The sequence below is a fragment of the Rutilus rutilus genome (assembly GCF_951802725.1).
Source record: "Rutilus rutilus genome assembly, chromosome: 3".
Taxonomy (NCBI): domain Eukaryota; kingdom Metazoa; phylum Chordata; class Actinopteri; order Cypriniformes; family Leuciscidae; genus Rutilus; species Rutilus rutilus.
The window spans coordinates 19,818,706-19,846,108 of record NC_140211.1 but is presented as its reverse complement, the minus strand read 5'-3'; the positions used below and the strand labels follow the sequence as shown (position 1 = coordinate 19,846,108).

The 27,403-nt window shown below is 38.8% G+C and overlaps 1 protein-coding gene across 3 annotated transcripts in view; it reads left to right on the top strand.

Annotated features, from left to right (window-relative positions):
- The window catches only part of lmo1 (LIM domain only 1), a 32,354-nt gene extending 9,843 nt beyond the window's left edge, over positions 1-22,511 (top strand). For 2 of the 3 annotated variants that reach the window (XM_084403715.1, XM_084403714.1), the window contains exons 2-4: positions 11,367-11,580; positions 19,195-19,320; positions 21,301-22,511. In XM_084403715.1, the coding sequence (XP_084259841.1) occupies positions 11,367-11,580; positions 19,195-19,320; positions 21,301-21,406 (446 nt within the window). In that variant the 3' untranslated portion in view covers positions 21,407-22,511. Of the gene's footprint in view, positions 1-7,578; positions 7,601-11,366; positions 11,581-19,194; positions 19,321-21,300 lie in introns of those variants that run through there. The other variant, XM_084403716.1, reaches the window with a different exon arrangement.
- The last annotated feature ends 4,892 nt before the right edge of the window (positions 22,512-27,403 follow it).

The window sequence follows — 27,403 nt, the reverse complement described above, 5'->3', positions numbered from 1 at the left end:
ATCAATGTTTCATCAACCAATTGCCAGGATTTAATAAATGAGAAGTAAATATAGTAGAAAATAGATAATCACGACATGGAGGCGCCGGCGTGTGAACTGAAGCGTGTCTCATAAATGAACCGAAACTCAGCGTATAAGGTACCCTACTTCCCTCACAGACCTGATAAATATATCTTTAGACAGCTTTAAATGTGTACTTTTAAACAGAACAATTCAAAACGAAAGAAAACAGACTGCTCCGTATGAAATGCGCATTTCTCTCTGGCGCGTTCACTACTGCGAAGATCAACTTCATCTTTGCAGCCGACACAGAAAACACTTGTTTATTAATAAACAATTAAAATGTCTCCTTGCTATATTTTACATATTCATTACTTTTGCTGGTTCCTTGTGACAGCTTAGCTGCTTTATTGGCAGCGCCACCATGAACGCGTCAGCACCGAAAACATGGAGATTTTTCCGTATGGGGCCGTATGTGAGTCTAGTTCCCGCATAAGAGTGACCTCTGACCCAACGCATGATGTATTGACGAACTCGGAAGCACAGAGGATAGAGCAAAACAAAACACGGTTCATGAACTAGAAGTCTAAAATGAGAATTTTTAAAGGGGAATTACGGAGGAGCTTGAGTTTGTTGCCCAGCCCTATTTGTTTGAACCGCGAGAAGAGTCTACTCTCACCTAAGCTTACGCTATTCCTTCATCCTACGTCATACATCAGGTCAGAGATCATACTTTGGCCGGAACTTGACTTAAGTATGGCCGTTACCGGAAGCCAGTGATTATAGTTTATAAAGTTAAAAATATGTATTTTTCTTACAAAAATGCATCACATCGCTTCACTTCAGAAGGCCTTTATTATACTATAATTTTCATTTTTGGGTGAAATAACCCTTTAAAAGGCACTATTCATCCCTCTACATTGCAACTAAATCTTCACTCTGGCGACTAAATAATGTCTCTCATTAGCCATTGGCTAATAAATTCTTAGATTTTACTCACCAGTGTATGTGTGTTAGAGATAAGTTTAAGTTTATATTTTCACTCGCTGAACACTGACTGAGCGCTTGAGAGTTCTCCAGAGCTGGAGAGCTTTCCATCAATTAAGCGATCTGTAATATTTCTATTCAGCTCAATGGATGTACCTGTATTTGACGTACTGTAAACTCTACTGTCACACACACACACACACACACACACACACACACACACACACACAGAGAGAGAGAGAGAATCTTATGTACCACGCAGAATCGACGCGCTACATGTAAACAATATTATATGTTGTAGTTCATTTTGAATTATTCAGCTTTTAAGAACAAGCAGAAGATATGTCGGTTTCTCCGGTAGTGGGCGGAAACTTTCAAATCTCATTGGCTGGCGTTAATTCCTGTTTTGATTTCACCAAATCAGTTTGAGGGAACGCAGACGACATGATTAATATTCATGAACCCAGCATCTCATCATTAGTGTGTTTTTATATTGCTATTAGTAGTATAATTAGTACTACTAAAAAAATAGATTATAGTAAGATCATAAATTATTAAGATAATACTACTACTGTAGTAGTATTATCTTTTAATAATCATTTATATTATCTATTATTATAATCTATTGTTTTACAGTAACTGAATGACCAACAATATCTTAAGCACATCCACCAGTCCTAAGTTCAGTGAAAATGATAAATATGCATACATGGTTACCAAGTTTTAGTTCTAATTACTGAAGTTCGATCATTAAATAGTGCTTGATTAGCATATAATAATGCTTGATTGACTGATGTTAAGTGTACGTAAAAGACAAACTGATTGTTTTTTTTATATATACATTATTATTATTATTATTATTATTATTATTTATATAATATTTATATATATTATAATAACATTTATTATATTATATATATATTAGTATATCAGTCTGGCGAGTAAACTTAAAAAATGTACTAGCCAATGGTGATTCTATTGCCAAGGTGTGTGTAGAGGGTTGCTATTTTGAACATGGAGCTAGAATATGGAAATGTAATCTAGATCTTAAAATAAGCGGAAATTCAATATGTGACTATAAATATCCAATTTTGTGCAATACGAATACTATAAATTTAAAATATTTAAAATATTGCTAGTAACTATCACTATTGCATCGATAAACATTATGAATGATACCTAACAAAGTTTACCCAAGTAAAACCACAAACTCACAGGCTGGAAATACTGTAATTGTGTACTGATAAGAATAAAAAACGAGTATATGAACATTTTGTTCTTTAAGATTGAGACCTGAAGCTCTGAAGTTCACATTCTCCGATGACTGCAAATGAAATGTAACTGTTGCAATCCAAACCCCGCTTCATTATTTACCCCATAAGGAGATGGGCATCTGAGAGAGTGTTCGAGTGACACAGAGGCCCCACACACCAAACAAATACCCCCTGTGGTGGATTTGCATTATTCAGCTCTAAACGGGGCCCAAATGGAGTTGTGCTGCGTGCAGTTTCTTCTATTTTCAACCTTGCAGCATGGTTCTGAATGGCACACCTGTCTCCTGGCATATCTTTTGAAACGCTAAATGTGTAGTAATTGCTGGGAGAGGGGAATTTCATACATCACTCCCCTAACCTTAGGAGTGACACAAACTTTAGAAGGCCTGCATTTATGCCTAACCAAATGCATTTTTAATGTTGGCTAAAAAGTGTTGGGGCATCATTGTGCGACAGATGGCGGAAAGAGGCTCTGACAGTGCTAATGGTTACATTCTTGCCAGGAGTCATGAAGTAGTAGATAAGATTGTCCTCTTTTTTTTTTTTTCTCAAAGACTGAAAAGACCTAGAGGGAGAATAGATGGATTTATTCCTTTATTCAGATGCAAATGCAATATGTGGGAAAAGAGGGGAAAAAATTAATTGAGTTCATATACATATACATATACATATATACATTATATATGTATGTGTGTGTGTGTGTGTGTGAATTCACTCATCAGCTGGGGATATTGACAGTTTATGCCTTCTGGTGGAGTAAATGGGTAGGCTGCAGTCTCCGAGAACCGTCTAAATGAAGACCCAAAACAAACGCGCACTCCAGGCCTACTGTAGAGAACAACTTCCAGACGGGTGACGTTTGATTGTCTAAATGTGAGGTCACACACCTCCCTATTCTTTCTCTATTGAGCGACTGAATGTTCCTCAGAAACTCTTTTAACCCCTGAGTCGGGTGTGCTCTCCCACTCCTTTTGCGCAAGCTTTTCTGATTCTGTCGACAGCTCACCTTCCAGAGCTGTTTTCTCACCATGCTAGCGAGCGAGCACCAAAGTGTTGGAACAACTTGCCTCTTGCAAAAACACTGCCAGTTCTCGCACGTCTCCAAAATAAGCAGTAATGAATTTAATTAGATAGCTGTTGCATATCTCCCTGATACATTTCTTTTAATTAACCCCATGTGAATAAATTAAAATTAATAGGAGAAAGAAAAGTGTAAAGCAAAAAATAAATAACGAACACACACTTAGAGAGAGTAAATGAAGTTATCCGTTAATTGGAATCGCATCTGTTAGCCAAAGCTTTAGCAGGGCACCAAGAGCAAACAATGTGTTTAATAAGCCTCTCAATCTCCTCATCCTAGAGAAAAGAGAGAGAGAGAAAAGGCTTTGGATCCTAGAGGTGACTGCAAGTGTAAGAAATACATCTCTGACATGATGGAAATGACCGCCAGGGCTTGGAGGTATCCCGGAGACTCCCCACGCTGCTGTGCTTAAAGCCGGGCCAGTGTTATTGCAGGCCTAATGCGGCTGCCTCATTTGGGCCGGATCAGAAGTAATTATTCTCGGGGAAAGTGCCTGACGACCGCAGGGGTCAGGACACTTGTAACATGTGAAAAGAGCAATTATTCCCAGAGACAAAACCCTCCCTTATCCCGGGCAGTGCCAGGGTCACTGCGAGGGAGCAGCGCTGCTCCGTTTCATTAGGGCTTATTAGCAGCAGCCGGCTGCTAAAGTTTGCAAAAGTGCATTATATTAATGAACGGTACCCTCGTTCCAACCATACTGGTCTTGCCAGTGCTGATCTCTCACTTTTTTTCTTCTTTCTTCCTTCATCTTTGTCAAATTTACTCCGTCTACACTTTTATGGTGTGTTCATTATATCATAATCATAGCAAGCAAATATAGCAAATATAGGCCTGATTTCATGCTCCGAGCACTCTTGAAAAGATGTAATTGCATCCACAACTGCTTTACCTCCATTTGCCCACAAGCTACAGCTGAGTATATTCTTTTCTCCAATTATGTGCTGCATCATGTCCACCAAACACATGAATCAATGTACCAGATCATTCTGCACTGGGCTTATCAACTAGCATCAATCTCTTATTTATTTGTCTGTGTTTTAACTGGCATATTCTACCTGACATTATTACCAGATGTGTTTTGTCTTGGCAGTAAAGGAGAATGACTGTCTACAGGCTCAATTACAGTAATGATATGGACTGAATGAAAGGAACTGATTCATGCAGACAATGGCAGGACATCTGCCTTAGTTCCCCATTAACCTCCTTGGTGGCTGTCTGGCAAATTCTAGGTAGATAGATTGTTTTATTTAATGCCATGTCAGCATCTAAGGCTATTTTCATGGCAAAAATTCAATTACAAAAATACAAATATCATATAAATCCAAATTCTAGACCAGATTGCCATGGCTGCAGCGTTTATAAAGCTTACATGTGGACAGAACCAGCTCCTATGCACAACTGGAGCTAACACAAAGCTTTGGTTTACGATAAAGTTCTAGTAGTTTTTATATAGTCTCTTAACTTTAAATAGCTACCTTTCATGAGTATTTGGCATTGTGATCTGGCAATGTATTTATTAAAAGAATTAGCATGCTGTGCTTTAGCTTTTGGTAAACCAGTCAGAAATTAATAATTCATTATTTAATAGTCATACACCTTTAACTAAATAGTCCAAATATAATATTTAAATCAGTCCAACTTTTTAAAACATTAAAGGGATAGGCTAGTTGACTCAGTTTTAATTGTCATTATTTACTAGCCCATGCCAGTTAAAACCTGTATGACTTCTGCAAAAAAAGAAATGGGGTCAAAAACAACATTGGACCCCATTGACTTTTATAGTATTGACAAAAAAACAAGACTTAATATCTTCTGTGTTCCACAAGAGAAACAATGCATTCTGGTTTGGAACAACATGAAGGAGAGTAAATGATGGCAGAATTGCTTTTATTTTCCTTCCTCTTGCATTATTTTCTAATGCTGTATGTTGAGCACAGTCTCTTTTTTTAATGCAAGAGCATGTCGTATGTAAATGTGTGTTAAGGAACATGTCTGATCAGGTGAGGCCAAAATCTCCCAGCGACTAGTTGATTTTTTTTTTTTAAAAATGTAGTCTGCCCATCCCTACTGGGTGCCTTTTAATTCCCAAAATATCAACACCATCCATTCAATAAGGTAATGTCTAATTCAGGACTGCATCTGCGCACTCTCAGGTAAGCTGCAAGTGCTTATCAAGTCCACAGAGATCATCTTCATCACATGCCTTGGAGACATGCAGTTAATATCATCACAGACCTCTCCCTTCCCTGTCACCACCAAGACTCCCTTCTGGCAAATGGTTCAGCTCAATCAAAGACTACAACCTCCCATGGCTTGATCAGCTTTCATTTGTCACACTGTGGCCTTCTGGTCCAATCTGTCTCAACCACCATACACTCCTCTCCAACACATTCTACTGCCTCTTTTCAGAGAGTCTCTAATCTTACATCGCTTTTGGAATCAGACCTGTATTTAAAGAATTTGTTGTATCATTTCACTAAAACTCTTTGTACCGTATGCAAACTCTCCTGTCAATGAAAACAGTTCAGACACTTTTCATTCACTGCTAGTGTTAAATATTTTGGAGAACCATTCTGCTCCATGCATGCATTACTCCATGTCATACATGAAAAATCATGCCAACAGCTTTGCAACAGATGACTGCCTGTAATCCCTCATACATCTGTAGTTCAGCACTTTGTCCCTCTAAATTGGTCCCTTTCTCAAATGTTTTGAGGTCATGGGCATGGTTTATGCCGTTGAGGTTCGTTTAAGGGCATTGTGGGATCCATATGCATATGCAGACCCTCATACAGCTCAAAGCCATGTTCATACTTTAGTAAGAGTGGCTTTAGTCTAAAATACATACATGCATATTATTGGTGTGTCTGAATTTGATGCGGCAATGGACATCTCCCCCAAAAAATTTAAGAAATTAATTATTTACAAATGTCGTTCCAAACCTGTATGAATTTCTTTTCCCAAGGAATACAAAAAAAAAAAAAGATTCAAATACTAGGCTGGTCTTATTTCATGCAGTTATGATGAATGAGGATGGAAACTTTCAAACTTCAAAATAGAATGTTTCATAAAGGTAGTCTGAGCTCTAGCTTTGCAGTAAGTTTTTAGTTTAAAAACTAAAGTCTGAAGTCAGAAATCTGATTCTGAACAAATCATCCAAACCTGCAAGTCATATGGACCACCTTCATGATACTTGTGGCTCTTTTTGTCCACTTTCAAGCTTGAAAATTTCAGTCCCCATCCAGTGTAATTGCATGGAAAGCAATGTTTGAAATTTCTTCATATAAGTTTATAGAGTGAGTAAATTACATAATTATTTTTGGATGAAATATCTCTTTAAGAGCATATTATAGCATGCTTTTTAGAGTGGCAATACAGATGGCAAAAGCACGGCCCAATCAGTCACTCTCTTCCTGATGTCACTGATCTCAAGACTAATACCCTGGTGGTCCCCTTCACCTGCCCCCATGGGGGCCTCACACTGAGGTGTCCAGCTAATTGATCAGATCTATTAACAGTGACCCTGCATACAGTAAACTTTGCATCATCACTGGCTTCCACTGTGTGCTCATTAGAAGCCACAATAAAGGAAAAAGACTTAGACTACAAAGACAAACAAATTCTTCCCCCTCCCCCATAGATATGATAATTGTGATGTAATGCTTTAAAACGATTCCTTGACTTTTTTTCCCGCTTGCTTTAAATACATCAAAAGGGTACCACATTGATTTGAATTTTTTTTTTTTTTTTGATCTCCACAAAAATGGAACTTGAAATGAAGGCCTACATAGAAACCGGATCCTATCTTTATAATGGAAAGTACATGGTCTGACAGTTTCAAATGCAAAAAAGCATCCGTACATATTCGAACGAGATAAGGTCTTTAAGGGTGTATGGGCGGAAGAGAGGCAGATGACAGGGTGCACACCAATTACTAATAGCGAATGATTTTCTTCCCTACCTTTTATTTGTTTGGGAGAAATGTTTGACAAGGCAAACGCTGCCTCTTGAAGGAAAAAACGCATCTACTGTTAGGATATGAATCAAGTGGCAGATAGCAGGATATGCTTTTTGTGACATGGAATGACATAGGAAGGTCAGCAGCACTTGTATCGGTTAAATGGATTGGATTAAGTGGGAGCTGCCTCCTCAGTTTGCGTCTCCATTTATAATGTTCCCCTTTTTTGTTCTGCAGGACAGAAATGGGGGAAGGGGCAACTACCAAGATTCCAAGCTGTTCAAAGAATGATGACAGGTGCACTCTTCTGTATAAACCCCAAAATACCAGTTTGCTGATGTAAGAGTCAACATTATGTACTTTTATTCAGTCATTTACTCTGCGTTTTAGGTTTAAAATGTGCTGAGGCTATATAGGGCTTCTAAAAGCATATCTCAGCTGGCTCTTTTTTGGAAAACTACAAGAGGTTTCTCAGAGATGGCAGAAACAAGATGATTAGCTCAGACAAAATACAGAGCTATTCACATCAACTAACTCATCCTGGAGAATGCTTTAGCCTAGTGAGACAGGAAGCGTTAGCCTCCTTAAATCTAGGTTAGGAAACTTGTCACTATGTGACATGTCATTCAGTTACCTGAATTCATCCAGGTAATTACAGAACGGGGATGCTCCAAGGTTTCTCGTATATGGTTTACTACAGAAAGGGTTCTTTATGGTTAACTTTTTCTTGCATGCGTGTTGTTAAAAGGTGGGTGGAAACTGGAAAGTGTGTGTGGGGGGGGTGGTGGGGGGGTTGTGGCCTAAACCAATTATGTGTGGTTCTCCAGAGGTGGGGGAAACGACCTTTGTGTATAATTAGTTCTCTTATTTAAAGCAAAGATTTTGAATAGAATAACTAATTAGCTGTCATAAAAGGCAAATTAAAGATTTTTGTGCCATCCCTTGGGGAACTGAAGGAGCCTGATTCCCAAGCTCGTTTCCGTCTCGTTCGCACACTCACGTACAAACACAGACACACTTTTTCCTCTCCTCATTAAGACTGTTTCTAGTTCCGTAGAAGGCTGACAGGAGAGCACTGTTGGCATACCTGCAGAGTGCACCTCTAACAAGCCATGAAATGCAGGTAGAAAACGACCGCCCTCAGCTAGTGTGGCTTCAATTTAAAGGCTTTTTACCTTCATTTATACCGAACATTGGTATTTATAGCGAGTTTTGTGATCCTAATGTGGCGGCTTCAAGGGGCCCGTATTGGGGCCGGAGGAGGGATGGGGGAGGAAGCTGGAGGGGGAAATCACACCGCTACTTGATGGCTCTCATCAGTGGCGCTAGACCAATTAGCTTGCCTCTTTTTCCAGTTCTGATAAAGAAATAAGATGGTTGAATACCATCAGAGCTCTTATTCACATCCAAGTCATAAATTTAACTAACAAGCTCTCTTTCAGTCTTTCCTGAGTGCTCTTACATTTTTACCTCATTTTATAACCGAGGAAATGCTAATTATATTATATTATATTCATAGCACCACTGATGTGTGGACAGTCCAGAATCATTGAAAAAATCTGAATCCAATAAATGAACAAGTGCATCACAGAGGGAAAGTGTGAGAATGAGCTGGTACTAGAGTTGTGGCTATTCAGAATTGAATTGAGAATGCAGTTTAAATTCTAATTTAGTCCCTGGTGGAGGAGGTAGCAAACAGGATGCAGAATTGTAATTCAAATTTAAATATAAGGAAGTAGAATCAAATGAATTGTGTAATTTTTTACTAGAAAAGTTAAAGGTGCAGTGTGTAAGATTGACAGCTAGCGGTTTGAAATGGGTACAGCAGTTCAAATTCAAAATATTGGAGAGGGTTGTTTCCCCTGCCCCTCCTCCTCAGACTCAACGCTCATGCAGGTTTCCAGATTGAGGACAAGCAACAGGAGCGAGCGCAATTGACAATGGAAGGCGAGATATACACACTTGTAAGTTGATGAGTTGATTTATCCGTGATTTAATTAGATGGATGCCGACTTGCTGAGGCTTTTTAGGTCGGGTAGAATCTGCGATCTCTGACCTAGTTTGTTTGCTGGCTTCGATGGCTGTAATACGCTGTGTTTTCCACCAACTGGCAACCCAGGGGGTCGAAATAATATTGGGTAAATTGGCAGTGGACGAGATCACACAGACCGAAAACAAAAAAAGACATTCCGACACAGAATACACATTTTAAAATAAAATAAGTAATGCATTGCACTGATGAAGGGTTGAACTCTTGCACTTTTTTCCATTGGAAAATAAATCTTGTGAGCTTTTTGGCCGATATTCGTGTGCGTATCTTTTTAAGAACCCTGCCATGTAACCCCCCTAAAAAAAAAAAAAAAAAACATTAATATGCTGATAGTTGCATGCAGGGTAACGGATAATGGAGTTCATGCCCACTGGCGTACATTTGTTGATCATGTACAGTAGAGCCATTACTGGACATTAAAGCTGAACTAGAGCTGCTGCCTGTGACCTCTGCCATCAGGATACTCTTAACAGACATCTACAATGCACTAACAATCAGCTAAGCACAAGCTTTATATAAACATGGAGATACAGGGAAAATATGAATTTAAACGGGTAGTCCAACCAACAACACAATAAATTCTGTCATTTACGCTCATGCCTTTCCAAAACGTACTTACTTTTGTAGAATGCAAAAGTTGTTGTCTATGCAATGGAAGTTAAAGGGGACCAAAATAACATTGAGTTGGTGCCCAACTGACTTTTTATGGTAGGGCCAAAAAATCATTTTTTTGTGCACCATAGAAGAAACAGTCATACTGACTTGAAACAACAACAAGTAGATGACATAATTTTGATTGTTCCTTTAATTCCTCCCACATAAAATTTAATAACACAAATTCTTTAAATATTTACAGAGAATGTTTTTACACTTTTTCTGTACTGTAAAACTGTAAAATGGCTAATACTTGAATCAAAAGCCCTCTGTCCAGATTGGTCTGTCTCCATATAGGATTGGGAGCTTTTAATGGTTTGACCGTCCAGGGCACAATACACCGAATGGTGGTGGAGGAGGCATGGAGGTGGGAGGTGGGAGGTGGAGGGAGGGGGGTGTCAAAGAGGGCATCACACTGGGATTTCTGAGAGAAATGTGTTTTGAAAGCAGAGAGCAAAAGAGAGGTATAGAGAGAGGGAGAGTGCCGGTTTAGCTGCGTGTTCTATTAGACGGATCAATAGCTCAGTGTGGGAGAGAGTGTCTTAAGAGCTGTTGTCCTGCGCTTTCAGCTGTGGCAGACCTGTTAGTGCTGGCAGAGGGGTGCCGAGTGCCAGTGTTACCAGCTCTGGCCCGGGGGCGGCTTTTAGTCCACACACAAATGTCAGACCGCAGATAGACTATTAGTGTTTAGTGCAGTTATTAAATGGACTTTATTTGTCCTTTAGGAGGCTAAAAGGCATGCTTAAAGGGGGAGGCTACATGACAGCACGGCGATTTAGCCTGTTTGGTTACTCTTCACTGGTTGTGAGTGTAAAAGGAGATTGGGCTGTGGCGCGTGTGTGTGCGCGCGTCTTTGGAAGGCACTTAGGCCATACCGTATCTCATTGGAAGCTGAGAGCAGCCTTCTTGCGGTCAACAGTGCTCTAAAAGGTTAATGTTGATCTATACCAAACAAAGCCCATGGGAGGCTTTTAGCATGGCCAACAGTTCTCATACTGATGAAATAGGGCCATGGCTAATCTTCCAAACAACATAAATACCTCTGTCAGCTATCTAAATAGAGATGGTCCTGGGGCATCCCAACATAGAGATGCATTCAAGCCCCAATTAAACGGGTGTATGTCACTTGCCAAAAAATAACATCTGTTCTTTTGAGCTGGGACAGTGATGGATGAATGCAGTCCAAAGTGACCCGCGCGCCTATCTACGCGGAAGAGCGTCCCTGGCTAATGCATATAAAACATCGGCCCGAGCTGCGGTAGTGTCGCCACCCTTATCAAAGAGTGCGGAACATGAAAAGTCACTGGTTTAGCAGGCAGTAAATCACAACACTCTGTGTTTGTCTCCCTATCGCCACAGGTGTGCCGATGCTCTCCGTCCAGCCCAAAGGAAAACAGAAGGGATGCGCCGGCTGCAACCGCAAGATTAAAGACCGCTACCTGCTCAAGGCCCTGGACAAATACTGGCACGAAGACTGCCTGAAATGTGCCTGCTGCGACTGCCGCCTGGGGGAGGTGGGCTCCACCCTCTACACCAAAGCCAATCTCATCCTCTGTCGCAGGGACTACCTGAGGTAAGAACACGCTCCAGTCAAAGTTCTGCCAAAGCAGAAAGGGCTTGTTACACCTCAGGCTGCATGACATTCAGAAAAGTACACCCTCATCTAACAGACGATGATTGCCACCCTGCCCGTCTCATTCCTGGCCCTGTCCTCTGTCTCTCTCTCTCCTGTTACGTTTATCTGCTAACTTGTGGGGTTAGAGACAATATTTTTTGCTTGTAAATGATGCTTTCTTTGAAGCTGTTACAGAAGATTAAGTGCTTGTTCATTCTTCATCGGAGTGTACCGACCCAGACTCTGTGTGTTCCAATTAAATCCCAGTTGTGCAAGTGAGCAAATAGCTTGGAGTGGCATCTTGTAGTGACTGTTTATGTTCAGCTGGGTGAGGTTTCGCATGTTTACATGAATGTGACGTGCCGCCCATTTTCTAAGTTAAGTGATATACTGCTGTGTATCAGTGCATGTATGGACTTTCTGCTCACCCCAGGCATCTGAGTGGCAGAACCGCAGGTCTAAGGATCTGTTTTGCCTCCTATCTCTGAGCCATCTGCTTGCTAAATTAAACATGATTATTTCCTGGGCGTTAAATCCCAGTCCCTGGGGTCTCCCAACCAGATCTAGTCATTTATCCCCAAGCTGCTCTCCCCAAAGAGCCCCCACTGGTGAGGCTCTTCTTAGTAAGACATGCAGTTCAGCATTGTCGTCATTACCAGTGTTAAAGAGAGAGTTCACCCAAATATAAAAATGATGTCATCATTTACACACCCTCATGTAGTTCCAAACCGGTACAACTTAATTTTTTTCTGTAGAACACAAAAGATATTTTGTCTCTTGCTTTTCAAAGAAAGTCAACGGGGTTAAAAAAAATGTCAAGTATAAATTTTTTTTTTTTTTTTTTAAATCGCTAACAATATTTTTCTTTACATTTTTTTACAAATAATAATGTAGAATAATGACTGAGCCACAGGCTCAACAGTGAAGAAACGCTGGTACACTGAAGCGCTTTGCTACCGAGTTGGTTAACTCACCCAAAAACAAAATATACAGTACTGTGCAAAAGTCTTAGTCATGTTAATATTCAAATCAATATATGGTGTAACGACCCTTTGCGTTTAAAACGGCTTTTGTTTTAATTAACATGCCTAGGACTTTTGCACAGTACTGTATATATGAGATTAATCAGATATACACAAAATGCACAAAATGCCATGAATACTCAAGTGAACATAACTATTTTACATACAAATTCTGACTAGCATGCAACTCGTATTGTTAATATGCTTTTCTGTAATGCACCAGAAAAATGTCAAAAACACACCTAAAACACTGACAATAAAAAAAAAACCAAGATTTGTACATGATTTTGTTAAATGTTGAAACATCCTTAAATTAATATACTGTATACAATCTTTGAATATTTGGATTCATATTTCACTACAATAAGATGGAAACTAAATGCAATAAAAGTGAAACCAAAAGCAATGTATTTTGTCCAAAAACTATTAATAAAACAAAAAACTGTTTAAAAATTAACATTGGCCATTACTCATTTTTCACATTCAGTCACAACTGTTACGATACTATAAGAGTAACCTGACAAAGTTCCCAATAGGTAAACTGCAGCATGTGAGGTAATGATGAAATGAATAGTTTAAAAAATCTAAATTAATACAAAAATGTTTGGCAATTACTTTTTTGTTTGGTGGAATAAAAGTAAGGTGGAGAAGGGAGAAACAGCACAAAAACAAGCTTCCTGTTGCCGCTGTACTGGCTCTGATGTCCTAATGAAATCTAGCCCACTCGTCTGCTCTTCAGCCTGTGACAAATGTGTGCTACTTAATGCCTGGAGATGCTGGATATGAATTCTATTAAGGAACAAATTAAGAAGTATCCCTCTCCTTGCAGACCGAGTGAGGCAGCATTGGTGCGTTCGCTTTGAATGCGAGTGATTGAGACTCCACGCAGGGCGTCCCACCTAAACTTCACCTCCAGCGCACTGCTGGAGAATCAGTCTGCTCGCCTTCAGTAATGAAGCTGAAATCTCACCCAGAATTTGTCTCCCATACAGGGAGGTACTTCATTAAAGACAGGCGGGTGGATCAAACGCATTTCTTTTATTTTCGGCTGGGTTTTTTGGAGCCCTGCCATACGCACATTAATTATGAGCAGCGCTCCTTCTGCGTTTTGTCCTTCAGGAGTACTGTAGAGCCATAATGAACCCCCACCCCATGAAAACACACACAGCCCCACCACTGCACAAACTAGCTCAAGCAATTGCTTTTGACCATCCTTACGCAGGAAGCAAGTAAACGCCGGATTCATAAGCTTTCAGGCCATACTCTTTCATTACTGTGCACAGAAATAGATTAATCTGTTTTGCTGGGGTCAACAATCTTTTGACCTCATGACCAGAGAGTGAGAGTGCCTCTGTGTTTGACTGTGCTCACACCAAGACCTGAAATAATTTTTTATGTCTGAAACATCGCATTGTATTACGGGGGACACATCAGTCATTTACTAATCAAAGAAGGGAGCTTTTAATTGAAATATAAAGTAGATTACACCCCCTCCTAATGATGGCGCAGCATGCGAGTATGATTAAAGGGCAGAGATAAGTCTCAGCAATCATTCAGTGCATTTTGATGTTAAAATAGTCTACTGAGCAAGCACGGCTCTTCCAATGAGGTAAAAAAAAGAGACATCAGTCATATTGTTTGAGTGGAAACACAATCCCAATGTCAACCGTATCTTACTTTGAAGATTAACTACTATGCCTAAAAACACAATACAGTCACCCCTGTCTGTAAAAGAAAAACTAGAGTGGGGTCCAATAGTCTGAGATCAGTAGTGAAAATGCATCGGTTTCAATCACGAATGATATTATCAGCATTACAATTTAAGAGAACAGTTACTGTTAGTATTAGTACGATTTAAAATGTTATATATTCTACAGTATTATATGTTCTACAGTATATATCTTATTTATTTATATATATATATATATATATATATATATATATATATATATATATATATATATATATATATATATATATATATATATATATATATATATATATATATATAAATATATATATATATAAATATATATATATATATATAAATATAAATATATATAAAATAACATATACTGTGGAACAAACGGATAGGCAGAACAATTAGAATATAATAAACATTTGGTTTAGGTCCAGGCATTAAAAAAAAAAAAAAAAAAATTAAGGGAAAATCTCTGACTTTTGAACCCCACTGTATTCAGAACTTGTGCAAATTCACATACAGTATTGAACCACCATCTCTTTGAACGCAAGTAAAGCACTAGAACAGCTGAAGTCTAATCACAGAGAGACTTTAAAGGGAAGGAAGCTGATGCCGGCTTCAGAGGAGTTATGAAGAAACACCAGAAGAGAAACACCTGTCTACACAGAGCCACAGGGAATCATAGAGAACAATGAGCAAAGGCTTTCAGCTTTAATACTAAAGTTTAGTTAAACACAAACAAGATTATGAAGGGAAAAGCTCTGTTCTCCTTTCCTTTATTGTCTTAAGAATTTTTCCCCTTATTCAGTGGATTTGGCATGCTGGGGACTTTATAGTTTTTTTCTAAGATTTCTAGTTTGCCAAGGCTATGCTTACATTAAAGGAATACTACATTGAGTTGAGTGCTCATTAATCTTATCACCAGTATCTGTTATTGAATAGACTGCTTTCTTTTCAAGAAAAGAGTTTAAAAGTTTGGTTGTAAATGGCAATTCATTAAGCAAACATTATGCACAATGGACGTTTTAGGCCTGAAAGTTCTTGAGTACATTTTGCTTGGAATAACACATTAAATGGCCTTGCTGATAAAATGGTTTCACTTTATCTTGAATTATATTGCCTGAAAATCCAAGCCATTGTATTTCAAAGTTTGCTGGTGACCTTCCAAATGAGTTTCCGTAACCTCCTAATCCACTTAAATTAACCACCAGTAAAGTCTCCATTTTGAGCCGGGCCATCATAGTGCTGTGAAAACCTACAATTAAACCACCGCAGATTTCTTTGCAGAACCCTGGTTATCTGTCACTGGATGTGTGTGTGTGTGTGTGTGTGTGTGTGTGTGTGTGTGTGTGTGTGAGTATGAGGAGTCCCTTCTCTTTTAAGAAGACTGCTGTGCTCTTAAACCATCAAGAGGTCCCTGAATTTTCACAAGTCAGTAACAACCCTCTCAAACTGCCATCCCTGTGCTTTCTGTGACCTGATTTAGAAAAGAAGGGAAAATGGGTCTTGTGATGTGATCTGTAACACCCTCTACTGTGCAACATGATGGACGTGAGCCATAAGAAATTGTTTAGGTTCCCCAGGGACTCCGACCACCTTTTTAGTAGCAAACCAGGATAACACAACATTGAACTCTCAACTCCAGTTGCTTGCTGCATTAAGGCATGACATTTGAAATGTGTTCGACCACAATCTGTACTATTCCCTTTTAGAGAACACGGCCCTTCAGACAGACACCTTAATCCTTCTTTCTGCCTCTGAACATGTATGTGTGTCTGCAAACGTTAGGATTATGTGGCCCGCCATCTGAGAACTTGCCAAGATCGAAGAATGACTGGTAGATCTCAGCCAACTACAACTGGCATTCTTACCGTTAAGGGTTGTCCTGTCAAATTTTGTGGCAAATGATTTGGCATAGTCTCTTTAATATGCTGCCAAAGGCCCTCATGAAAAGACAATTCTTGGACGGATCTATCTTTGTCAAAAGCATGAAATACCAATACATAGAGACGTGTAAAAATATAGATTTTCCAATTAATCACAATCTTTATTTTTAATAATTAATCATCAGCACCACAGCAAAATAAATATTTCACCTGAGTTGAATGTGATGCAATAAATACAGCACAATAATGGCAAGAAAAGTCTGTCTATTGAGATGTCCTCATAAGCTGCACACAAAAACAAACGTACAACATGCAGTGTCGTCCAGTTCGCAGCCTGATTCATGAACAAATGACTCTAATGAGCAAGTTCTTTAAATGAATCAAAAACATACAGCACGACCAGGGTTTGAAATTAACTTTTTCACTCACCGGCCAATTTTGCTACTAAATTAAAGGGATGGTTCGGAGTACCGGGCTTTTCCCAAATCCCAAATGGTACAGGCTTTTCCCAAATCACGGAAGTGACCTCGACGTCCGGGTTAGCGGTAGCATGAGCCATCAGGCAAGTGTTATTTAAATAAACTCCTGATGTACTTACAAACTTTCCAATGCCTCGTTTTATGAGTACAGAACCTATTTGTACTACTGTAGAAGTTTGGTACCATTCTGGGCATTATTAGTGGGGTAATTTACGAGATACATCCTTGGATCCATTAGTGCCTGCACTAAGCCATTCGGCTGATATCTCTAAATAAGCTCTAACTTTAATAATGTTCGACCAAGGAAAAAAAGGCTTCTGGGGGGGTGTTTGGCTGGAGGTCATGGTGCAAAGGACCCTAGGTTGAAATTACTCCGAATCATCCCTTTAAGTTACCAGACATTCAGAATTTCTACTAGCCAAAAATAAAAAATAAATAAACCAGATTAACTATGTCGCAGCTTATAATGTGATATTATTTGTATTTTTTAAATAAAATTTGCGCCAGATATGAGCAGATTCTGCACAATACGCTGTATTTAATATAACATGATGACTCACGAGTTGAGTATTTGCGCTAAATCTGCGCAGATTTGGCTTACACGAACTTCCCCAGCAAAGTAACCCGCCAAATTGGCTAGTGAATTGACAGCGTTACCCGCCACAGTTGATATTTACCCGCATTTGACGGGTTGGCGGGTGTTAATTTCAAACCCTGAGCACGACCATTATAGTGTGCTCATCATTGTATTATAGTGTATATAAGTAGTACAATGACTCTTCTGAGCTGGTTCTTTAAATGAACAGTTCAGAAAGACAAGTTTTCAATTTGACTAGTTTTATTTGAATAAAGCTTTGAATTATTTACATTAGCCAAGTGGCATTCTGTTGTATGTCAGCAAAATGCATATTTGAACTTAAATATTCCTAAACGGATCAGAATCTAAATGAAATCAAGAGTTTGTGAATCAAAATCGAACCGAGACATTTGTATCGATACCCAGCCATACCAAAAAAAAATAATAATTTGAAATACATCAGTTTTCTTACAGTGATACATTAGAAATACAGATAACATGGAACTAAGCAATTATTTTTTAGCAACTTGTACAGTAAATACACTTACTGTGATTACAAATATAATTCTATGTGTAGTGTGTAACAGACACTAATGTAAAGTGTAACTGTAAAATGTGAAGTATAAAATGTGTATATGCAATTATTAGTTAGTTTCTGCACTGACCTTGGAACAGAGCTGCAGTTGAACCATTATTTTAATAAGCTAAACTCTTTTGTGAGGCAACACCTCGCTGGGGTTGCACAACCTCCTCAGAGTGTCAGAGTTCCACATAAACACATTTTACTGGAGCAGTAACCCGATCTAACAATGGCTCTTTTTAACACCTCACCTATCTGATATAACAACATGCCCTCTCCCACCATAAGAATCCTCTCCGCTCGGGTCTGTTGCTCTAATTAACAGCAGGGTCTGCTGGATAGATGCTAGCGGTAACGCAGGGCAAGCAGTCGAGAGAGACTAATATGGACTCGCAGCAACTTTGTTCTGTTTCCTTATCTTTTCAACCAAGTCCTTAACTTTAGAAGAGTGTTTAGCATACTGCCTCATCCTGATCCTGCCTTATTTTTCCCTTTTTCCCTCTCCCTGTTCTTCTCCATTTGCTCTTCTTGTGTGCATAGCATCCCTGTTCTGCAGAACGTATATCTATATCTCTGACTCTGAATCTCCAAATTAAACATTGGAGCAAGGGCTTTGAAAATGAAAATGTAAATCCTACGGCGGATGTAGTGGAGGAAAGCGATCTGCCTCGATGCCTTGTTCTGTTTGTGACCTTGGTGGTTTGCATCCCATCTAATAAGCTTAAACAAACAGCGGAGAAATGTGAGTTTTGTGTCACTTTCTGTGCTACAGCGAGCATCTACTTACCTCTCCAAGGTTACGCACCATACTGACTCTCTCTCACTCTCTGTTTTTAGCTGGTCACAGAGAAATGGGGAGAATGAGAGGAGGATAGAGGCAGTATCCTTGTGAGGGGAATCTTTTGAACTTGACTATATTATAGTATTTAGCCTCTTGTGTAAAATCCAGCTGGCTTTGGTCTGAGCAAAGTCTCATTAGTTACTCTGGATTTAAAAGAGCAGTTCAATTGCTCGTCTCAGACCTGTTTTCATTGCTTTTGCAGTGTGCTAGGCAAAATCTCTTTGAAGAAGGGGATTAGAACCATGTGATCATTTTAATTAGATCATTAGCTAAGAATTAACATCTAGGTTTGTACCCTCATTAACAAAAAATACCTAATGTGTGCCAAGCTGGATTCACGTATCGCATTAGATGTCCAATGTTTTTTAGTTTTTTTCTCCAACTTCTTTAGTTGTTTTCTTGCCTTTTTTGGTTTGTTGCATGATTTCGTAAAGGCTAAGAAAGGTATAAGTGAGTAAATCTGCTTTTTGTGTTTTCTCTCACAGGCTCTTTGGTACAACGGGGAACTGTGCAGCCTGCAGTAAACTGATCCCAGCCTTTGAAATGGTTATGAGGGCCAGAGATAATGTTTACCATTTGGACTGTTTTGCCTGTCAGCTTTGTAACCAGAGGTAAGGAGAAAAAGATTACAACAAGCCTGCAAGATTGTCTTTCTTTCTTTCTATCTAGAAATGCAGAAGAACTTATTAGCTGACACAAAAATCACTTAATGACTTCTAGCATTGTGACTTTACACATTCCGATTGGCCCGTACCCCGTTTTACTCTGCATTTTAGTCTCAAACCTAAGTTTTTTTTTTTTTGTCCTGGCTTATATTTGTGACCAGAAGCAGGATTATAAGCTTGAGTTGAGTGAAATTAACCAGCGCTTCAGTGGAGATACCGTTAGCAGACCAAATACCAAGCCTGATCAAACTGTGAATGCCTTATTGAACACAGTCAGCCAGAAAGCTCTTACTCAATACACAGCCAAGCCGAGCACGTCACCACTATGTGTCTCGCCGAGGGAATTAAGCGGCCGGACGAATGAACTTTTTAAGGATCATCCTTCCAAACATTCCTGGGGAGCAAAGGAGTGTGACAGTGTCTTAAATGCTCTAGTGTGTGACCTACTTCTAAAAAAGACTTTTGTGTCATTCTCAAAACCCGCTCCATGCACGCTACACTCATTGAATACTACAGTAAATACAAACAAGGTCAAACTTCATTTCAGAACAGATGTCGCTATTTTGTAACTGACTACACCTCCTCTTAAGGATCTAGATGTTGAATACATCTATAAAACAAAATAAAGCATATGATAGGAAAGAGGAATAAAAAGTCAAGTGGCATATTTGATAAGAACCATGTGTGTAGTAAAGTTTGGTGAGTGAAGCATCACCGCTGAAGGATGGCACACGAGGAACTCAGTTCTATTCCCCCGCTCTATTCCTTTGGCAACGCAGAACATTGGTGTGGCACTGATTGATAAGAGAAAACATCATTGGCTTTCATCATGGCCGCTCTATTGTACATACAATATTCATGGCTTTCATATGCAAACTTGTTAATGTAAAAATGCAGTGCACACATGGAATGTTTTTCTCTTTAATTGGCATGAAATTTCATGGGAAGTTTTTAGAGGCTAACAATTTATACTTTGGCAAGGAGCCCCAAAATAAGGGGGGGGGAAGCTCAGCGGTGGGGTTTCCTTGGAAACTGGTGCAGCTTTTTGGGGGGTTTCTTTTGCCAATGAAAAGAAATGGTGGCATGCTTTCATTGGATGCCAGTCCTGTCCTGCTTTGAAAAATGCTGTTGGTTTTGAAAACATTTAGTTAAAGCTACACCTTATTGCGACATCACAGGAGACTTTGAGGCTGCCACAGAAACCGTAGCATTCCTGATGCCAGTGATGACGAAGACGGTCCACTGCATGTTCATTTACTCTGATGCACTATTACCTATATTTAAAAAAAGTAAATTGATTTGTATATATTCAATGCTGAATAGCCCATGCACATATATTACATATAGCCTATTAAAATAGAAAACAGTTCATTTAAATTGTTTGATCAAATAAATGCATCCTTGGTAAGCATGAGACTTCTTTCAAAACATTAAGGAATCTTACCGACCCCAAACTTTTGATGGATAGTGTCTATAAAATTGCATTCAAATTTTAAATGTAGAACAAAATGAAAAGTTCACTTAGATTCATTTCCAAGAATCCATTACCCATTAACTACAATAATTCCAATACAATAATTGAATTACAGTAAATTCCTGCCATTTCAAACAATTCTTTGATTCTGAATGTTGTCCAACTAAACCGTAGTGTTTCAGTGTCAAAGTCTGTTCAAATCTGACCAAAAAAAATCACAACTATTGAGTCTGATGCTGAATCGGCCTTATGTCCTGATCATTTGTTATCCCTATTATAAATGAAACAACAAGAACAACCTAGCTGCACAAAAACAAAACAAAAAGTTCAACATAGTACAATATTTCAGACTTAAAGCTGATTTGAAAATCTGTTGCTGCCTCTGTTGTGGACTTGATGTGAATAAGCCAAATAGATTTGTATGTTAACCTGTTTGTTTGTTTTTTCTGCAGGTTTTGTGTGGGCGACAAGTTTTTCCTAAAAAACAACATGATTCTGTGTCAGATGGACTATGAGGAGGGGCAGCTCAACGGGAGCTTTGAGACACAAGTTCAATAGCCAATCAAACGATGGCAGCGGCAGCTCTCGGTCCACAAACACACACACAAACACAAGCTTCTGTGCGATGGATGTTCTGCTGCACTCAGAGAGAAGAGCATCTGTCTGCTTGCCTGCAATACTTTTTACAGTAAAAGCCCTATTGGTCCCTGAGGACTCTATTGTAAATGTACTACTTTTTGGCCCTTCCTGTCCCCAACACTGAGCAGTTACACGTTTTGATGTACAGTTGTGCCTGCTTAGTTGAGCACTGTAATGCCTGTATGGTTTTTGTGATGTTTTTCTGTTTTGGTCTCTAACTATTTCTCTCTCTCTCTATCACTTGTTCTTCTAATGCTTCTCTGAGGGTATGTACAGTCGGTTTTCTGTATATATAAACTGGAACATTTATTTTATGAAACTGTAATGCAATTTTATTACCAGTGTGAATTAAAAAGATTCTTAAATGTTCATAGCTGAGTTTGTTTTCTGATCCTAACGCCAAAGTTTGAAGAGGCTGGCCCATGTATCAACAAATGTAATTATTGAACACTCTTAAAATGGCTAAAGCTTCAAAAACATTTATCAGACAACTACAAAGAAATAATAAATGATGACAATTTTATATACAGAATGGCATATTAAAACAGCATATTTTAATTGCTGATGGACTAAGACAAGTTGTTTTCAGATGAATTAAATACGGTCTTATTTCGAATAAAGGAAATTAATTAAAAAACTCCCAAGTTGTTGTTGTTGTTAGTACCACAACACATCTGTCAAGTCTGGTCATGCTGAGTGTCTGATTCTGAGTTTGAGTCTTTAACAATTTTTCAGTTTACTTGTATAAATACTTATCCTTAGTATTGGTGATTCAAGTCTTGATCAAATACCTTTTGAGTTCATGTCTGACACGAAACAACTCATAATGAACTGTTGTCTGGAGAAAAATAACAGCATGGTATTTGTACGCAAAACATACAGCTAAATTTTCCGTGCCACCTTGGGTTTTTCAGTCTTTTTAAAGCATTGTGAGCGTTAAACTGCTCTCTCAAAAGTGCTGCATTTCCGAATGGCTTTCATGAACAAAAGAAGTGCAATTAAAGGTTTGCGACTGAGGTGACACAATCTTCTGTCCCATTACTTTTGATTTTCATCTGTTGGTGGTAATTCTTGTTTCTATGAGCTCTGAACCACAGGAGAGCTGCTTCACAGAGGATCTGCCATTTAAAGCAATTAGTTTCATTCATTGTGGGTAAGAAATGGGAAGGGTATCAGTTGGGGTCTTACAGCATATTGAAATTTCATTTACAGATGTCCAATACTTAAAGCAGACTCTCTGGTATAATTTTGCTAAATAGAGCTTTTCATGCTATTCATACGGAAAACTTCTCCCCGTTTCCCAGAGTGCTTTGAAAACTTCAGACTTAAAAGTACAAACATGAACTCAAAACTCAAATGTTTTTATTATAAATGCTGTCCAACGTAGGGGGAACATTTTTAAATAGGCACAAGTACAATACCTTACAATAAGTAAATAAATACAATACTTATAATAAGACTTTATTATACTATTTCTTATTATCAAACGTATACACACTCAAACTGCTAGCGTAGTAACAGTTCTTGGTAAAAAAACAACAACAAACCGAACCGTTCTCCACCCGTGGTTCGGCACGCAGTTCCGTATCAGTGTATTGGATCCGTGCATTGTCTTAAAGTGACAGTAGCCTGGTATTCCTGCTGTTTGATTCATGTTAATGAATGTTAATCAAACAACAAAATACAAGGAAATCACTCCCTGCTCTTGACCGAATAGCTTTTGTAACTTTAACACTGATTAATCTTTATTTAATTTATACAGTGCAGATTATATGCAATGTTATTTTACATTTTGATTACTTTATAAAATTTCTGTACCTGCTACTGTTACTGTTAAATACCTGAATAACCTGAAAAGCACTGTGTATTTTATTTGTTATTTTTGCTCTATTGCATTCATTTGTGCCGTTCCTTATTTTTATTTGACAGTAGTCCTTTTTTCCCCTGAACAAAGCACATGCCAAACCATACTTAAACAGTGCCCCTAACCATGATGAAATAACAGAACCGCGAGTAATTTGAACCGTTGCACCCCTACAAACGACACACCTTTGTTTTTTATAATATGTGTATCGTGTGGCCAAACAAAGCCCATAAGAAAATATTTCGCACAACACTAGCACAAAGCACACAATTATTCAAACACACACAGCCACCAAACTAAACGAAAAGAGACTAATTTCTGTAATCAGTGCAACAGTGATAAAACTGCACACAAACTTCACACACACTGAGCACATGTGAATATAACAGGCCATCAAATCAAGGAATAAAGGCGGCCAAACAATTGCAAAATCACCATAAACTTTTAATGTTTCTCCCCACCTGCATCGGCGAGACGTTTATAACCACACATGGACAACATATGGGTTTTGAACTTCAGGCCAGACATACATGTGCATATTTTCACCCAAAATGTGGAGAAAGTACCTATACTGTGGATGACAGCAGGCTTTCATGGAAGCACTGCTCCAGTAGGGAAAGCAGACCAGCCACATCATTTGCTAACAAATAAATCAAGTGTACAATGTGCATTAATTAGAAATTCATTAAAAATTCAGACTCACCGGCAGGTGTGCAAATAAAGGATTAGCGAGACAGCAATTACGCCACATAAGAGTACCTTTTAATTGCAGCTCCTGGATTGATTTACAGGGGGAGACAATCAGGCTCTGTGCAAGATGCCTGATTGCTCATTTTCTAGAAAAATAATGAGGGAAAAGACCACATACACAACCACAGAGACACACACAGACACAAGTATCATCCCCAGCTGCAGCATTACCTCACACACACAGACACACACACGACTGCACATGTACTTACTGGTGATTTAAAGGTGAGGTGTGTGTAATTAAAACTACAGGTGCCTTGTCTGTGCTACAGTGCATTTCCCTGGGCAGGAAAAAAATGTGTTGCAGCAATACGTTGCATTTTGAATGGTGGTCCAAACCAGCATTAACTAGTATAACCCAGCATGGTCTTCACATTGCACAATTTTCAAAGTCGCCAGATCACTGTTCTTTTAACACTGCACGGTTATCTGGGGTAATATTCAGTTACTGCTGACAGAGGGTTACACATTGCACAACTTTACAATAGGAAGAAATCGCAGACAACTCTCTGTCTGTCTGGTCCGCAAACTACGTTTCACAACCGAGCACACGCAAGATAAGTGATAAGGAAATAACTTAAGAGACCGGAATTGTTATTAAAAATGATACCCCGCAAGAAGCTTGTGATCCAAAATGTCTGTGCACTGATTTGCAGAAAAAAGGAGAAAAAAAAAAAGATTACAGAGGAGGAAATGGTTGGGGAGAGGCGGGGAGCAAGGATTGTGTGTTCTTCAAAGAGAGTTGGAGGTAAATAAATAATTTTGCAATGTGCTGCTGTTGCGGCTGGTCAAGCAAATGTTTGTGCTTTGTTTTGATATAATTGTAAAGCTTATGTGTAACAATGATATTCTGGATATTTCCGCTAACCTGTATCTAGCTCTCTCATTGGCTGTAGGTCATCGCCGATGTAATTTTCAGTCAGAACACATTTCACACAGCAGGATTTTCGCAAACAGGTCCAGATATATTTGGCATACCAAATATCTCACGGGTGTCGGCAACGCATGGGTGATTCTCTCGGATCGCGTCTTTGATAACGCACACTGCGTGATTGTCACTCTCGTGAACGAGCACAGATTTGTCTCAGATTTTGGGCATTTGTTGGCGATTTCGCAAAACCTGTCGGCGAGTGAAAATCAGGGCTAAAATCGTGCAGTGTGAACTCGGCATAAGCGGGTCATTTAAGCAAATATAATTATATGCAGTGTTTATTGAATTCGGGCATGAAGCTGCCATGGTGCACATAACCATATACTGTAAAAAAAAAAAATCGTATAAAATATATGGTAAAAAAAGGGGCAGCTGTGGATTCTAGAAATTCACTGTACAAAAATACGGTGCTTCTATTTTTTACAGTATTGTTAACTGATGCTATTATATAAACTTAGCCTGGCAAGCCAGACCTACATCAAGATGTTAGGTCTGGAAACTCACCATAGACACGCTCAATCCGAGGGGCGGGATAAACGGCTGTCTTTCAAATTCCCTCTGCACGCAATAGGACAGCGCTACAACCAACCAGAGCGTTTTCCCAACAGCTGAGCTAACGTTAGATGATAGATTCAACTTTTGCCATATCTGACAGGCAAAAAAAAGCATTTCTAAACAAACGTATCGTAAATACTTCACCTTTGGCTTATAGTCAGAAGTTACGCTGTTTGCGTAGATCACGGAGCACGCAGTGACAACCGCGCCCACTACGGTCACATATTATGACGGTCACAGAATCTGGTGTAACACCGGCAAAACTACGAACACATCTTCCTTTTTAAAGAATGACTTAAGTGCCGTTCTTTGCTCTTTTCTCAAAGAAAAACTTAACTCCAAGTCCTCCAGAGTCGCGGCCAAAGCCGATTCGAAAGACTGTTCGCCAGCAGCCATTCTTTGTTTTCAAGCCAGGGAACCGTCACATCTCTGTCGTCATTATGTTAAGCCCGCCCCGCCTACTCTATACGCGTTGTGATTGGCCTGACCCAATTTGGGTTTTTGCAGCTAGAAGGTCTATTGAGAGTGTCTAGACCCACCTGGCTGCAAAATACATTTTGCTGCCGCTAGGGTGCGTCTAGATTTCTAGGCTAATATAAACTTACTATACACTATAACTATATACAACTACTAAAATCTGCTTTGTACCTATAAATATACAAATCACCATAATAACAAAACTTGTAAAACAGAGCAGAAAGTGGCCTTTCCGGATAACACAAAAAGAGAACTATAATTAAACTACAAAACGTAAGCAAAATGTACATAACTGATAACAAAATCAAGAAAAATTATTTAAATACAATATAAGGGAATGTCTTTTCACAGTTTTTCGCCCTAAATTATAAATAAAAATTATATTTTTTCCAAAGAATAAAAATAATGTTTTACTGTAAAAGTGCACATATTGTCTTGCAAAATAAAATATAGATTTTCACCATAAATGATATAATAATAATAGGAAACTTCACCAAGTAACAGGTTTTAACAGTAGCATTATTTTACCATTATGAAAAACAATCCCCAGAAAGAGAACGGATTCTGTTTTGAATAGGGCGTTGCAGAGGATATGATATTCATACTGTTGTCTCTTCATCAACATATAATATCTATAAAATAAAGATGTATGTACTCAAACTACACATTAGTTCCTGATATGCTCAGTTAAGTCAAGTTTTAAGCAAAGTGATCAAAAAAGAGGAAGTCGTTCTACATCAAAGACATAAGTTATTAAAAGTGGTCAGACTGAGACTACATACTTCATTGTATAATATGTTAGCTTGATAACATATGCCGTATAGCAAGCTGACCTGCTTGTGCACCCCTGGGTGAAATTATTCCTGTTACACACTTCCAAATGGACAGACTGCAAGAGATCCAAAATAAATGCAGAAATACATACACTTGCCCCCGCAGCATTTTGCTTATTCTATGATCTCATTCTTAAATTAAACCAATTTGCCTAGAAATTGGTTTTAGGGTCTACACAGAGTGTTTTGTACTCTAGCCCCTGCACACACACATACACACAGAAGAAATTTCAGTCACATTCCCTCCTCTCTCTCCCCCCTCTCCCTCGCTGCAAATCATGTTTGACTTTGAAGTGCTAATTTTGGAAGTTTAGCCAATTTTTATTTGCTGCTTTGAAATGTATCCTCTAAGCTGCTGCAGCAGCAATGCAATATACAGCCTCTCTACAATGAGGGATAAGTGACCAAAATGAGAAGCGCCTGTTTCTCGCCCAGTACATTATATAACTGTGAATAATCTGCACGGTGCACTTTTCCTGCGTTGTATGCCGGCTCAATTTATTTCT